Source organism: Rattus norvegicus, chromosome 13 (assembly GCF_036323735.1).
Source record: "Rattus norvegicus strain BN/NHsdMcwi chromosome 13, GRCr8, whole genome shotgun sequence".
Lineage (NCBI taxonomy): Eukaryota > Metazoa > Chordata > Mammalia > Rodentia > Muridae > Rattus > Rattus norvegicus.
Window position 1 is genome coordinate 53,663,636 of NC_086031.1, and position 16,127 is coordinate 53,679,762.

At 40.1% G+C, this 16,127-nt stretch overlaps 1 protein-coding gene and 1 pseudogene across 1 annotated transcript in view; both read left to right on the forward strand.

The window, feature by feature from the left end:
- Window positions 1–10,854, forward strand: part of Aspm (assembly factor for spindle microtubules) — a 48,906-nt gene extending 38,052 nt beyond the window's left edge. The window contains exons 19-28 of the mRNA NM_001105955.2: window positions 1,208–1,374; window positions 2,618–2,711; window positions 4,141–4,350; window positions 5,365–5,514; window positions 6,683–6,874; window positions 6,998–7,190; window positions 7,327–7,481; window positions 8,774–8,950; window positions 9,616–9,785; window positions 10,554–10,854. Coding sequence (NP_001099425.2) covers window positions 1,208–1,374; window positions 2,618–2,711; window positions 4,141–4,350; window positions 5,365–5,514; window positions 6,683–6,874; window positions 6,998–7,190; window positions 7,327–7,481; window positions 8,774–8,950; window positions 9,616–9,785; window positions 10,554–10,659 — 1,614 coding nt within the window. The 3' untranslated portion in view covers window positions 10,660–10,854. The remainder of the gene's footprint in view (window positions 1–1,207; window positions 1,375–2,617; window positions 2,712–4,140; window positions 4,351–5,364; window positions 5,515–6,682; window positions 6,875–6,997; window positions 7,191–7,326; window positions 7,482–8,773; window positions 8,951–9,615; window positions 9,786–10,553) is intronic.
- LOC120096438 (U4 spliceosomal RNA) lies at window positions 7,699–7,824 on the forward strand (annotated as a pseudogene).
- Window positions 10,855–16,127: the final 5,273 nt, after the last annotated feature.

Genomic DNA, 16,127 nt, shown 5'->3' on the forward strand with positions numbered 1-16,127 from the left:
AAGCTCTATTGAGCAAAGAAATACATTTTTGTGTTGTAATGGCTAAGCATTATTATAATTAACACACTATAAATGTTAGCAGTTCAGCAGACACACCCCTCCTGGCCACAGGGGGCAGATGCAAGGGTTGTGAAGTAGTGACGAGCTCAGTGTGAAGCCACAGAGTCTCACAGACTGCTCCTAAGGCAGCTCACTGTCTGGAGGGCAGACCAGTAACCTTTTTAGGTTGGTTGATTTGTTTGTTTTTAATCGCATACTGATAACTGAACCTTGTAGAAGGATGTATAGGAAGAAGAGGGTCTAAGACATGGATCCGGAGACCATAAGAACACAGGGTATTGAGCAAAGTCTCCAGGATCCTAGGAAAGAAGTAAACTGAGAAACTTGGTATCAACCAGCCAAGGATTGGGAAAGAACAAGAAATGTTCTCCAATTCCAGATACTACGAATCAGTGGCTGTTTTAGATTTCAGTGAGAATACGTCATGTAGCATTAGCTTCATGACAGAAAAGCCAAACTAATCTCATGAAAAGTCAACTGAATTCTATTTTCTTCAGTAGAGGGTTAGGGCAGTATTTCACTTCACAAGATACTTATAAATATTAACTATGTCAGACCTTGTGTCCTTTGAAATGACTGTGTATCAACTTATTTAGTTTCTCTGGTCCATAATTTGTCTCTTTTATTACTAAAACAATCGGTTTTTAAATCTTAATTGAATAAGTTATAGTTGTCGTAATCACCAGGTTGCCAAAATGAGAAATGGTCGTCCTTTCCAAATCCTGTTTCAGGCAGATGACCAATGGATGGGAGAGGAAGCTGTGTCTTTCTTCTCCAGAAAGCAGAACTTACTTCATTTCTGTTCTTTCAGATGCACTGAGGACAGTGAGCATCTGTCTGCTTCCAACAGATTCTGCAGAGCATAGTTTTAAACGTCTCACTAGGCTATGCTGAGGTGGGCTGGCCACCAGCCACCGAGTCTGTGTGATAGAGAAAGTGATTACTACACATAGACTGTTGTAATGACACAGTTCTGAAGGTTCCCTGTGTGTTAGTCCGGTAGAGCAGAAACTAACTTGATATTTACAATTAATGTTTTTCCATTAATTGTATATTAATTATTATAATTGATGATAATTGCATAAGATCTTTCTAGTTTGCAATCGTAAATCATTATTGTAAACCTATATTTCTGTGCATGATATAGGCTGTGTGGAGAACATCTGAAGCTCGGCAGGACTTACGCAGAGGGGAAGCTGCCTGCAGGATTCAAGCTTGGTATAGGCGCTGCAGAGTGCGCAGGAGATACCTAACTTTATTGAAAGCTGTTAAAACCATCCAAGGTTACTTCTATGCGAAGCAGGAGAGAACGAGGTAATGTACTTCAGCTCTGTGGAAGTGTGAAGGCTCTTAGGTAAAGGAACCACACTGCTGATTTCCAGTAATCGCTATGTTATGTTCAATTTATATGGTTTTAAAAATTGTGTGTGTTTGTGTTCGTTCTCCATTAGTGACACATTTCTGGGCTTAATTTATAATATAAAGTCTAGCTTTAATAATATAATTTACTAAAAAGTATGTATGTGATTTATTCAAATCCAAAGGGATAACACAAGGAAAGTGAATAAACTTACCTATTCATTTTTCATTTTTCACTTTTTTTTTTATTAATTTCGCTACTGGCAACAATTTTTTTTTTTTTTTTTTTTTTTTTGTGGGTAGTCTGTGAGTGAGAAGGAGAGGCAGAAGTTCTCCCTGTCCAGTTACTTTTTGAGACAAGGCCTTTCACTGAACTCAGCGGTTAGCTAGTGGTTAACTCTACCCCACAGTGCTGCTTTTGGCTTTTTTCTATATGGACACCTAGGGCCTGCACAGCCAACACTTGCTGATTGAGAAGTTTTTATTATACTGGATTTTATTTTCTATCTACTTTATCCTTAATGATAAAGAGCCTATTCCTACTTAATTTCTGTTTCAAAAATGTTCATCAAGTTTCACTAACCTTTTATTTTTTTAATGCCATAGTGTAAGGATTTTTTTTATCCATAATTAATGAGCTACTGCATGAGCAATTGCTTAAAATTCACTAAAGGGGACCTCCAGAGTTTGAAGAGTTCCTCAACCATTGCTGCTGGGGAAAAGGGTCAGTTGTAGGTGATGCTCCATCAGTATGACGGTATCTTCTTGTACCAGGGGTGAGCCTCTCTTCTGGATGCGCAGCCTTGCTCTCTAAGAATCATGGTTCCTAGACAAGCTAGTGGTTGTTCAGTGTCAGGTTCATGTCGTAGAACTGTGAGTGTCCCTTTCTCCTTAAAGTTCATTTCAGGGACTGCCTCCATCATCCAGGGATGCGTCCAACTCTTCAATAAGGTATCTAAAACAGTCTACACAGTCTTTGTCCTACTGGATTTAGAGCTTATAATTTATACCCTAGAACATTGCTACTTGCAAACCTGGCTTTCATTGTCTGTGTAGGACTGACTGCTGGAGCTGAAGGGTGGAGCATGCTGGTCTGTCTTATACCGTAGCTGTTCTTGCGTGTTCCTTCTCCTCAGTGTCGGGGGACAGCAGTGACTAGACCAAATAATTTAAGGTTACTCCCTAATCTAACTTTCAGGTTCTTGAAGATGAGGGCAGCGGCTATCATAATTCAAAGGAAGTGGAGAGCTGCACTCTGTGCAAGAGCAGCATGTGAGAGTTTGACCTTAAAAGTAAGTGCTGACTAAAACAAGACTCATGTTAGGGAATAAAGCAGACAATACTAAAGATGAACTATGCATTTGTTTACACACATCTGGTTTAGTCCATTAAAACTACATTCACTTATAACAATATGATTTTGCCAGTATGTAATGCGTGAGTCTTTCTCTGTCTCTCTGTCTCTCTGTCTCTCTGTCTGTCTCTGTCTCTGTCTCTCTGTCTCTGTCTCTGTCTCTCTCTCTCTCTCTCTCTCTGTGTGTGTGTGTGTGTGTGTGTGTGTGTGTGTGTAAGTAAAATATTCTCAAACTCAAATTTTCCATGATTGCAGTGAAAATAATATATGCTTGGAAAAAAGTAAAGAAATAAATATATTTTGTCTCATTTAAGTCAAATATTTCACAACATGCTTTCTAAACCATAGTTTATTTGTTTAAGTATATAGCAGAGTTTTAGAGTAGCTATAAAGCCCATGGCTTATTATTAAGTATAGCTTTAAATAATTGCTATGTATCAAAAGTAGAATTTTGCATATATGATTTATGTTCATGTACTGGTCATTCTAGCTACATCACCACAGTTGTCTTTTCTGTGACTTTTGGCGCGTACTGCATGCCAGGCAGGCACTGGCAAGTAAACCTATGTGGTAGTTGCTATTGCTGTGATCATTTTAAGTCTAGAAGCTGTTGAGTGCTAACTTGCCCATGATTGTTTTGCAGGTGTGTGGGCGTTTATAAAGCCGACATAGCTTAAATGGGTTCTAACCGTACCCTTTTGAATGTGTAAAACAATGGTTCTGAAGCTTTTACATAATTGGGCTATCTAAGGAATGTAGTTGACATGCAATGTAGTTCTTTTTTTAAGCGTTTTCTTCTTTTCTGTGTATTTTTGTGCCTCGTGTAAGTATGCACATGGGGGAGCTGTGGAGGTCACAGGGATATGTTGATCCTTTGAATCTGCAGTTGTAGGAAGTTGTAAGCTGATGTCAGTGCTTGGGACCCAAACCAAGGTCCTCTGTAAGAGCAGCAAGTGCTCAACCATCTCTCCACCCTGCATTGCAGCTCCTAAAGGCCGCTGTGCTCTGGTTCCTTTCTAATGGCTGCTGTACATTTCACTCTGTAGCTTGTGCTTCGGTCCAGTGTGTTTGCCCTGTAACAGCATTCCTTCCCTTCTCTCACACAAGTGGAAAAGTCTGGGGAAATGGAAGGTTCCAGACAGCTGCTGACCCTAGCTTGTACTTTTCTTTTTGACTCTAGACCTGTACAGTTCAAACGTAATGTGTTATCATTCCCCATGTCCATGAGGTAGCACCTTCTCAAGCTATGAAAGCAAAGAATATTATGAGTGTAGTGTCTCACTTTACAGTGAGAAATCCAAGAACTTCTAACAGGTTGAAAATCTTGTCCCTACCTATTAGTGCAACTTGTACCTTTTTCCTTACAGAGACATGGAGCCGCTTGTGTGATCCAGGCCCACTTTAGAGGCTATAAGGGGAGGCAGTCCTTCCGACAGCAGAGGTCTGCTGCTTTAACCATACAGAGATATGTACGAGCCTCGGTGGCTGCGAGGCAGGAGAGGACAAAGTACGTCCAGTTTAAGAAGTCTGCAGTTGTTTTACAGGCATTGGTGCGTGGCTGGTTAGCAAGAAAAAGAGTAAGTATTTTGGAGTAAAATTAAAGCGTTTGATGTTTATGATGGTAAATTTTTGGAGCTAAGATCCTGGAGAATGCTGTCAAAAGTAATACAGTTGTTAACTGCTGCAGAGCCACCTAACAAAGTCACCAGTCATCACAGGTCGTGGTGTTGTTGCTCCATGACCCTTTCTTCCCACAGATGGTCACAGCAAAGATAGAGTTAATTGTATTTTCTGTTGGTTGTTTTGTTTTGTTTTCTGTTTGTGATTTTTAAAGCAGTAACACTTAGCTGAAGAACTGACAAGAGTGTGAGCCCTTTGTGTGTGGAGAAGGCTAATTTTTCCCAGGAGTAGCCTTCTGCCACTCCTTCCCTTACTCTGCCACTCTCTGGCAGCTGTAAGAACTTTTCCTCTGAAAGCTACACCCTCACCAAGAAAGGACTTTTTTGTTTTTAGGAAGGCCATGACTTTGGGGGCTGAGGATATAGAACTGGCATACACAAAAAGTAATTAGATTTGAAGTTTAAAAGGAGAAATCTTGTCATTAAATCTGAATTAGGAATCTACAATCCAAATGTCACTGTAGAAAGTTTTTAGAACAAGAGGCTCCCCTGTACTTGTGCTGCATTATCTAATGCTGGGAAAATGAAATTCGTCGGGCCTCATATCACTGTATCTGAACATCTCTGCTTAGAGTGCTTTACAAACCTTTACCTGCCTCTCCCGAGTACTGTGGTTATGGCTTTAAAAAACTGTCTTTGGATAAGTTTGTTTACCTAAATGCTATTTCTCTTTAGCAAAGGTCCCAAAAATCTGCTTTTATAGTTTGTTACATAAGTTATTCTATTAGAATTATTATATAATAAGGAATTATAATTGTTTTAAATTAAAATGAAAGTAAGTAACAGTTAATACATTGTATATTTCATTTGCTTATACAAAAATACTTTTTATCTATATATTTTCTTTTAAAAGGTTTGTTTTATGTATTTTGCCTATTTTTCTATTGATATTTTTTTCTCTCTGTGCTCTAGGTTTCAGAACAGAAAGCCAACATTCGACGTTTCCGCTTTATAGCAGCTGCATACTGTCACATGTGTGCTCTTAGAATCCAGCGAGCTTATAGACGCCACGTGGCTATGAGGAATGCTAAGAAGCATGTTAATTCAGTCATCGTTATTCAGGTTAACTTTTCTTCCAAATTCAAACAAAAGATACTACTTTTTATGTCAGCTCTTAATTCCAGCTCTCTGGAGGGAGAACAGGCAATCCAGTCCAGCCTGGTCTACAAAGATAGTTCCAGGATAGCTAAGGCCTTACAAACAAGCTCTAACTCAACAAACGAAAATCAAACAAACCAAAAACAATAACAACAACGGAAAACATCAAGAAATTTTCTTTAAAGATTTACTTTATGTATCTGAGTGCTCTATCTGCATTGCATGTACACCTGAGTACCAAAAAGAGGGCATCAGATTTCTTTTTTTTTTTTTTTTAAATTACTAGTTTTTTTTTTTTTTTTAAGATTTATTCATTTATTATATGTAAGTACACTGTAGCTGTCTTCAGACACACCAGAAGAGGGCATCGGATCTCTTTACAGATGGCTGTGAGCCACCATGTGGTTGCTGGGAATTGAACTCAGGACCTCGGGAAGAGCAGTCAGTGCCCTTAACCACTGAGCCGTCTCTCCAGCTCCAAGTGTATTTTTTATGTTACTCAGTTTTAGATGTGCTTACAGTCACAAAATATGGAAATTATTGGATGATGTTTTATGGGCCAGAAATGCGAGTGACCATCCACTGGTGTAACCACTCATTCATACCCTCACTCTGTTTCTCTATCTCCAGCAGGGGCCAACTGAAGACATTCTGGTTTTGCCACTCTAATGAATGGGAATAAAATACATCTTTGTTTTGGATTTACTTGTTTACTGTCATTTCTAGTTTTTCCCATATTTATCAGTCATTTAAATTCTTATCTGTGTATTATTTACTATTTAAAATATTTTTCTATTTCATATCCATATTGTAATTTATAGTAGTTATACCCTCGAAATTTTTCCTTATGTATATATTACATATATTGGGGTAGAAAGCAACTTACAAAGTGCTGCCGAGTTTGATAGGACTTGTATACATCGTGAGCTGTGCCCACATCTGTCCAGCAAGCGCTTGAAGGATTTGCTTCACGAGGCATAGGAAACTATCACCACAGAGTAGGATGGAGGGCGAAAAGGCAATTCAGTGCTCTTCATTTCTCTATCCAGATGTGTATCCACACATAAGAGTATGTTTATGTATTTAGTACATATTCTGAAGTAAAACTGAAAAACCTTCATGTTTTGAGTAGAGATGGTTTCGAAGAAGATTACAGCAGCAGAGGTTCATTGAGCAATATCGTAAGATCATGGCAGCTGAGCGTGACGTTCAAGCTCGTCGGCACCAGCAGGACAGGGCTGCATCAGTGATTCAGAAGGCAGTGCGCCGCTTTCTCCTGAGCAGAAGACAGCAAAAGGTCAACAGCAGCGCCACTAGAATTCAGGTAAACTGAAGTCCAGTTTTAGCCCAAGATTATAATCTGAGTTGCAGCTTCAATTGGAATAGAGGTGCAGACCCTTATTCCTGGCTGACGTCTCTAAATGACTTTGTTGTACCTGATTGTTAGGCATTATGGAGAGGCTATGCTTCAAGGAAGAAAAATGATCGCACAGAAATTAAAGCTATTCGACAAAGCCTTCGCGCTGTCAGCAGGAACGTGGAGGAGGAAAACAAGCTGTACAGAAGAACTGAGCGTGCCCTTCATCACCTGCTCACGTACAAGCACTTGTCGGCCATTCTGGAAGCCATGAAGCACCTGGGTTAGTGCACTCTAGCTGTCATGTTTAAGAATAGGGATGCACACCCCCCTGAGGTATAGAGTGGGATAACAGTGGCTCCTACAGTTCAGTCTTGTTGCTGTGCACGTCCTTGTTCATTCATTCGGTTCTCTCTCAGAGGTTGTTACCAGGTTATCTCCCCTTTGCTGTGAGAACATGGCTGAAAGCGGAGCAGTGTCTACCGTCTTCGTGGTGATCCGCAGCTGTAATCGCAGTGTTCCTTGCATGGAAGTTGTTGGATGTGCTGTCCAAGTCCTGCTGAATGTGGCAAAGGTAACTTAAGGTTTCAGTGATAAAACATCCATTGTCAAGAAGTATGACCCAGCCAACTAAACTTTGTGCTTGCTCATTATTAGATCATGCTTCTGACTTAAAATTCACTTATTTTCAAGTGTTTCTGGGAGTAAAAATGTTTAGTCTCTTAACATAGCTACATGTGGAAATGCTAGTTTTTTATAAGATTTGATTTGTTTATAATATTCTGACTATCAGCTTTGCACAGTGGCAGTATCGTAGCCAATGAGGTTTATCCGAGGCGCAATTATTGCTAATTGAAACATTCTGACTATCATTTACTATCTATATGCTAGTGAATTAATGAGTTTAGTTTTTTTTATAGCCCCCTAAGGTCGTTCCTGTGTCATTTTTCAGAGAAGATACGGCAATAGTACTTACTAAGTTAGAGACAGTTGAGGCATTAAGAAGGAAGGTTTTCTGCCTGGGCCATGTGCTAAGCCACCCTTCTGTCTTTATGAGAAGTAGCAGATGCGAGCAGACTGACACCAAGCTGAGCCTCGGGTCTGTGTGATGCTGCAGCTTCTTTAGGTTCTCTGTGCTTCGCATTCTTCAGCTGTAAAGTGAGGCCTTCACAGGACCCACCTCAGTCACTGAGCAGGCTGAGTGGTTACACCACAGGACCCACCTCTGTCACTGAGCAGGCTGAGTGGTTACACCACAGGACCCACCTCAGTCACTGAGCAGGCTGAGTGGTTACACCACAGGACCCACCTCTGTCACTGAGAAGAGTGGTTAGACCTGAGGCACTTCTCTAAGGAGACCTTGGTGTTAGCTAGTGATGTTTTGTTATTTTAGTATTGTTACCCTGCAGATTTCAGTGCACATCTAATGACACAATTAGACAAATAAGCCATTGAAAATGTATCCTAGACTCAGTGCTAAAATTATCAATTTATTTTATAGCAATTTCGTCTTCCCAAGAAACAAGTAACCCAGGAGCTAAATAGATCTTTTTATTGTTATCTTACTCTGTGGTAATCACAGAAAGTTACTTTGGGAGAGTAGTATACAAAATGTTTTAAAAGCTTTTTATCTACCTCAAGATCGTCTCTTTCTTTCCCAAGAGCATTTGACTCTGGTTCATGTTAAAGTTCTAAAAAGGATTACGCTGGGAATATATGTGTAAGATGCGTTCAGAAATAAAATATTACCAGTCTCCTTACCTGCTGCACATGCTCCAGACATTTGGCTCTAGCAATATTTTGTGGTTGGACTGTTTAAAGACTTGTGCTCCTCGTGAGTTTTAATTTTATTCTGGTCTCTTCAAGTATGATAAGACGATCTCAGCTGTTTACGATGCTGAAAACTGTGTGGACACACTGCTGGAGCTGCTGCAGGCGTACCGGGAGAAGCCTGGTGACCGAGTTGCCGAGAAGAGTGCCAGCATTTTCACAAGGACGTGCTGTTTATTAGCTGTGCTGTTGAAGACAGAGCAGTGTGCTTTTGTGAGTAGATCTATACCCTTTCTCCTAGATTTTTAATGTCTATGACTTGTATATTTTTCCTTTAGTTATCACACTAATGTAGAGCTTTATATATATTCAAACCTGCTTTATTCAATAATAAAAATGTCACACAGACATTTTTCTAATCAAAAGAATCTGACTCCAGGGCTGGAAAAATGGTTCATTAGTAGAGCACATGCATAGCATAGAAGCTCAGTTTAAAAGGGGGAAAGCTAAACTCTGAAATCAATGCTCACCATGCTCAGCTCTCTCAAGTAGCCAAATTTATTCTGGCTATGGACATAATGAATTTGAGTGAGCATGCATGGAAAAGGGAGACGTTAGGAAGGAAACAAGTGCAGATGTGCTATAACCTCTCCAAGGGATGGCGTAGTCATCTGGGATTGTCACTGATAGGAAGAGAACTCTTTGGAAAAATTCCCAAGATTTGGTCTCTGGGCGTGATGTGTATGTGCTGAAGTCTTTCTGTCTGTGTCCATGTGTAACTGTTGACTATATGTCTTCCTATAAGTAACTTGCATATTAAATTAGTTAATAATTACAGAGCATTGTTCTTGAAAAACATAGTATTGATAATTCATGATTTAGTTACTCTAGGAAAGAGAAATGCAATTCTAACCAGTGTAATTTTTTCTTTTTTTTAGGATGCACAAAGTAGATCAAAAGTCATTGATCGTATTTATCGTCTCTACAAATTTACAGTTCCTAAGCATAAAGTGAATACACAGGGATTATTTGATAAGCAGAAGCAGAATTCCTGTATAGGCTTTCCTTTTATACCAGAAAGATCTATAAAGACCAGGATAGTTTCAAGGTAAGCAGTTAAATGCATATACAAAGGATTCATTTAATGAGTATTTACTCACTCTTACCAGAAGCAAAATGCTATGAACAGTTTGAGCAGGAGAACACTGGGTGAGTGGAGGAGATCCACGTAATGAAGCATCATTGCTGGGGCTGTGGGCAGTTGCACAAAAATTCCATGTTAAGTAGCTCAGAAAGCACACTAGAAAGGTGATTAATTACATCACTTGTTTTCTATAGTAAAGTTAAAATATATTATGTATCAACTGTCAGAAGTCTCTCTGACACCTTGTTGAGGTGGAAACATTTGGTTAAAGTGCTTCAACAGGGCATGTGACGCAATGGGATCAGAGTGGAGTTGCAGAATGGAAGTTTAAGGCTTACACTAAGGGCCATGCAGTTTCTGGTGAAGACACAATCTAGTCTGTGTCTGTAGGAAAGGACAGTTGAATGATTAAGGTAGTACAGAAAGAAAGTGTAAGGGGTGCCAGGTGTGACCACTGTCCAGGCTCTCTACTCCTTGGTCATACTGTGATGCTGTCACTAAGAACTAAGAATGGTGATCTGAGAAAAGGCTTCAGTAGTTACACCAAGGATCTTACCTTGAGAGTCCGCTACATGAGCAGAGAAGGCAGTGGTGAAGGAAACAGCAGAAGCTGCCAAGAGACCAGCGTCAGTTTTTAAAGTAATGTCTAGGCTGTGTAGGTAGTAATCTATAATGTGTGCTCTCCCACACTTTAAAACACTGCATTGATGCTTTTTCATTTTTTTTAAACAGACTTAAGCCACAGTGGGTTTTGAGGCGTGATAATATGGAAGAAATCACAAATTCCCTGCAAGCTATTCAACTGGTGATGGATACCCTTGGAATTCCTTATTGCTAAAAGGAAACATTTTCAGTGTGGGACCAAAAAAAAAACTTATGCAATCATGGATACCTGGAGCAGTTTTTACTGTCAGTGTAAACTGTTTAGATATGACTTTGTGTAAAAATAAATATGTATATATTACAAGTTACTAAGTTGTTTAATGAATTCATTTTTACTGTTTTTAATTTTTGAGATTATAATTTAAATACATTTTCCCTTCCATTTTTTTCCCTCCAAACTCTGTCATATTCCATTACCTACTCTTTTTCTAATTCATTGCTTCCCTTCACTACTATGCAGGCGGATACACACATACATATATGTGTGTGAGTGTGTGAGTGTGTGTGTGTGTGTGTGTGTGTGTGTGCGCGCGCGCATGCATGTGTATGTGTGTATGTATGTATGTATGTATTCCCGAATACAGTATGATAAATCCCTATAATGTCACTTGTATGTATGTTTTCAGAGCTGATGTTTAGCACTGGTTCAATGCATGTGAAAGCCAGTTTCTCATGACTACATTATTTGTGTCTATCAACTTAAAAAAGTATTATTTTTTAATGTAATCCTATTTTTAAAGGAAAAGTAATATCTTTGATTTATACTTACATTGAGGCACATTTTTAAGAAAAATATGGGATTGAAGATAAGTCTACTCCAGGATGCTGTATGTCTTGTGTTTTCTGTTTTAGTTGTTGCTTGAGATTAACCATTACAGCCTCAAGGTTCTTTACTTTTCTTTGCATCTTTGCAAAGTGTTCTGTAAGGGTCCATGATTCTCCGAAGAACGATAACCCCAGAATCAAATAGTTTGTAAACTCAGAAGAGTGTTTTATTCTGCAGAAGTCCAAAATAGTGGAGTCTCCCATTACCAAGATAGACAGCCCAGTGAGCTCAAAGTCCAGATTTAACGCTTCTGAGGTGTCTGACCACATGAATTGTGTATAAAGACAAAGACTGTTTATTCTGCAGAAACAGCCAGCATGCAGGGGTCAACCCCTCTCCTTCCTTCAGAAGAGTAGGCTTCCCTGGGGCACCAACCAAACACTGTGTATCAAGCTACAATAAAACCGGGTACACACCATCACATTAGGGCAGGACAAGGCAACCAAGCAGGAGAAAGGGGGTCCCATAGACAGGCAAAAAAGTCATAAGCCACCCCTGTTCCCTTGGTAGTAATCTCATAAGAACACCAAGCTATACAGCTATAATATGCAGAGACCTAGGTCAAATAGGTCAAACTTCTACAGGTTCCCTCACTTCTGAGCTCACATATGGCCCAGTTAATTGATTCTGTGGGCTTTGTTCTTCAGTTCCTGACCCATCTGGTTCCTCAGATCCTTTTTCCCCTTCCTCTATAGAACTTCCTGAGCTCTGAGTAATATTTGGCTGTGGGAATCCCATGAGTTGTCAGATGAAATCTAATTTCTCCGATGACAATAATGCTAGACTCCAATCCCTGAACGCACGGGAGGCAGGACAGACTAGGTCAAAGGTTTTGTGTTTGGGTTGGTGTCCTAATTGTTGTGTTTTATAAAAACATAAGGTGGATGAGTAGTCAGGTGTGGGGGACTGGGGTGCCTCTGTGGGGCCCATGCTGAGGCATACCTTCCCCTGGAGGGACTAGATTTTATTCAGGGCATGGGGAAGGGAGTCGAAATGGTAGTAGAGTCAGAGAGAGAGAGAGAGAGAGAGAGAGAGAGAGAGAGAGAGAGAGAAAGGAGGAGGAGGAGGCTGGCCATCAGCACACACAGAGAAAGGGGGAGGGGAATGAGAAGTGGGAGTAAGGGGCAAGAGGACAGAACACAGAGCAAGAAAGTAAGAGAGAGAGGAGGGGCAAACAGTAGCCCCTATTATAGTGAGTCAGCCACACATAGCTGTTGCCAGGTAACTGTGGGGCAGAGCCTAGACTAAATGCAAACACTAATCCCTCTTTTTGAAGCCTTGCCTGGTTACAGAGGATATCAGGTTTAGACCTGGTGTCCTCCATTACTATGAGTCTGCTAGGGTTACTCTTGTATATCCCATGGAGTTTCCACTGCATTCTGTTCCTACCTCACCCTCTACATGCTCCCCCAATTCCACTCGTTTCTGCCAGTATTTTTTCTACCCCACACCTGCTCCCAGTCCATCAGCAAAATTTATTTCCTTTTCATAGGCAGATCCTTGTGAATTATAGGATTTGTGGGACCTCCAAGATATTGAAACATTCATGTAGCAGAGTTTGCTGCAATTCATTTCAAGTACAAAGCCACTCAGGACTTGTCTTGCTTTTTTGTGCATACTCATTTAGACTGTGCTCTGACACATCAATCCCTTAAAAATATTCATAACAACCTGTAAATGTGCAGAGAGGAATCTTAACATCTGCCTCCATGTTCTCTCTGCTGCCTCTCTTCTTGTTCCAGTCTCTTCCTCTCTAAAACTTTTCTCCTGCCTATCCTTCCTTCTGGTCCAATGACAGGCCTTCTTCTATTTGTACCTGCCTTCCCCTGCATAATGAGATCATCCTACATTAAGTTACTAGTTTCCTTGAGCTTTGCGAAAATTTATACCAAACCATAAAACCTGAGAAGGTTTTGGGTCATTGCTGGAGGTCTTAATTTATAGTCAAATCACATAGAAGTATAGATAGCATAGTGACTCGGCATCTGAAGTAATACAATGTCTTTGGAGTTTATTCTTAAGCTGTATTCAAGGTCCTTGGTTCATAGTTTAATTCTAAGATACCCAATTGGTATTAGAGGGCTCGTATAGAAGTTTTCCCATATATTTAGTGCCATGTGTTGAATATAGAAGAACATGTGCTTGGGGTTAGTGTGTGTGTGTGTGTGTGTGTGTGTGTGTGTGTGTATGTTTGTGTGTGTATGTGTGTGTGTGTGTGTGTGTGTGTGCGTGTGCGTGCATGCAGTTTATTTTGATTGGAACTGTGAAGTTTCTGATGATTAAGTATTATTACCTTAAGACACTCTGCTGGACGATATTCAGTGCTCCATGGTAGATATGCTAGAGATACACAGATACCATACAGAATAATCTAGATGTATTACAAAATAAAAAAACAAAAGCATAGCATTACTATCAATGAGGGTGCAGAGGGTACCTGGAAGAGAATGGGGGACCAGAGACATGAAGGAGGACGCCAAGACAAGAGTCTGATCAAGACGATGATTTTATTTTTTCCCAAGGCTGAATTTATACCATAACAGGGGTAACGGAGGGAGAGGGTAAGTGGGAAACATTTACACAGGCCAAGGACAGAGTATTCGTGTGGTCAGGGAATCAGCTGATGTTAACAGGATGTCAGAAAGGTCACAGGTTTGTCATATCTATTAGTCAGCAGGATGTTGGTTTTTCAGAAAGGTTACAGGTCATCACATTGGGCATCTTGACGTCAGATGTATTTCTCAGCAAGGTCAGAGCTTTATCATATCATTATTCATCCTGACCACCAGATTTGTATTAGTCTTCTGCAGCTGGCTGGGGATTTTCCATGAACCCAGCCATACTTAACTCTAACTATGCTATTAGCATCAATAATGGAGGGTTTTAAGGCATCGCTCCCAACACATTACAAAGGTAATCAGAACATAAAACCAACAAACCCCCAGCAAACAGCAAAATAGATAATTTTAAAATTATTTTATTCATTGAAATTTTAAAATATGCAATATATTGATTATATCCATCCACAATTGTCTTTCCAAAATTCCCCTTAGGAAAAAAATTGTTACTAGTAACTTCTGAGTCCAATTAGTGTTTTCCATATGCACATGGGCGTGTGGCCATCCACAGGGACATAGGAAGCCTACAAGTAGTCACATTCCAAAGTGAGAATGGATTCAGCTCCCATAGCAGCTCTCAACAGCAAATAACTCCTCCCGTGAGTCAGAGCTTTTGAGGCTGCTTCCCCATCCATGCTAGAACTTTAATGTGCTTAATTTTGTGCAGATCTTGTGCATTTAACCCCAGCTGCTGTGAGTTGATGTGTACAATAACAATGTCCTGTCCAGAAGTCAGATTTTCATAGCTCCCTTCTGCACCTGCCACCTCTTACATTCACTCTGCGTCTTCTGTAACGTTGCCTGATCCTTGGATGGTGGAAGGTTGGTATAAATGATCCGCCCACAGTTGAGTACTTAGATTTTATACTTGGCCACTCTGCATTACTACTGCAGAGAGAAACTTCCCTAATTAAAGTTGAGAGCATATGAACATAAATATTTAGAATGACCTTGACAGCCTGGCCATTTAGTATAGCAACATATTCTCCCTACGGCCTATGAGCTTTCCATTCAGGGGCTTTGACCAGGCATGAAATCTCTCCTGTGGAGCAGACCTCAGTCCAATCAGAAAACTGCCTATAATCTCACTATTGTACTATTGTACAGCTTCACAAACATGTCAGTATGGAAGCATGTCTACATCTGAACCAACATTTCAGTATGGAAACATGTCTATATCTGAACCACCACGGAAGCATGCAAGACACAGTTCTGGGTAAGATCATTGATGTTATTTTCTCCCCAGCAGCCTGCATAGCACCTTCTGACACTTTAAAAGCTGGCCATCAGAGGAAGTTTCCAGGTCAGTTTGAGATTGGTTTCTCTGTGTTCTGCAAGGTAAAAGATGTCTTTAGCAATGTAGTCTTACACCATGTAATTATGGTGGGCCACCGAGAACTGACATTAGCTTGTGTTTGGGGGTACCTCTGGGGCTTCACTTCACACCCAGATACATACTCTCAATCTCTCTCTCTCTCTCTCTCTCTCTCTCTCTCTCTCTCTCTCTCTATATATATATATATATATATATATATATATATATATATATATCCATTCTTAACCCCACTCGATCCCCACTTAAACCTTTAACTCCTAGTATTTTTTTCCCTTTCTCTTTTCATGTCAATTGTGTTCAGCTTTTTCTCTAATTTAATTTTTCTTGAGTTGGATGACCATAGATCTCTATATAGCCTCCATGTTCCCTTCATTTGGCCAAGTCTTCTGACAGTACCTTATTTGCCCATTCTCTGAGTCCCTCCATCCTTGAAGCTTTCTGCCCCCAGTCTGTCTCTCTTTACTCTTATTTTACCATCTCCCTTGCCTCAAGAACTCACACCCCCTCACTGGCCCATTTCTAGATTCTTGGCTTTGACATACAAAAGATTCAAAGCTAGGATTTCCATATGAGAGAGAACAGGTGGTCCTTGTGCATCAATAATAGCCTTAGTATCATTTAGTTCCGTCCATCAAAATGGCAATTTATGCCTCTCAATTATTTTAAGTGAAAATGGACAAAAATCCTAGATCTTAAAAACAATGGAGTAGAGCCTGAGGCTGAAGAAGACGGACAGCTCAGTAGGTAAGAGCATGTGCTGTCTTTGCTGAGGACCCGGCTCTGTTTTACAGTTCACATTCGTAGCCATCTCTAAGTACAGTTCCAGGGAGCCTCTTTTTTTTTTTTTTTTTTTTTTTTTTTGT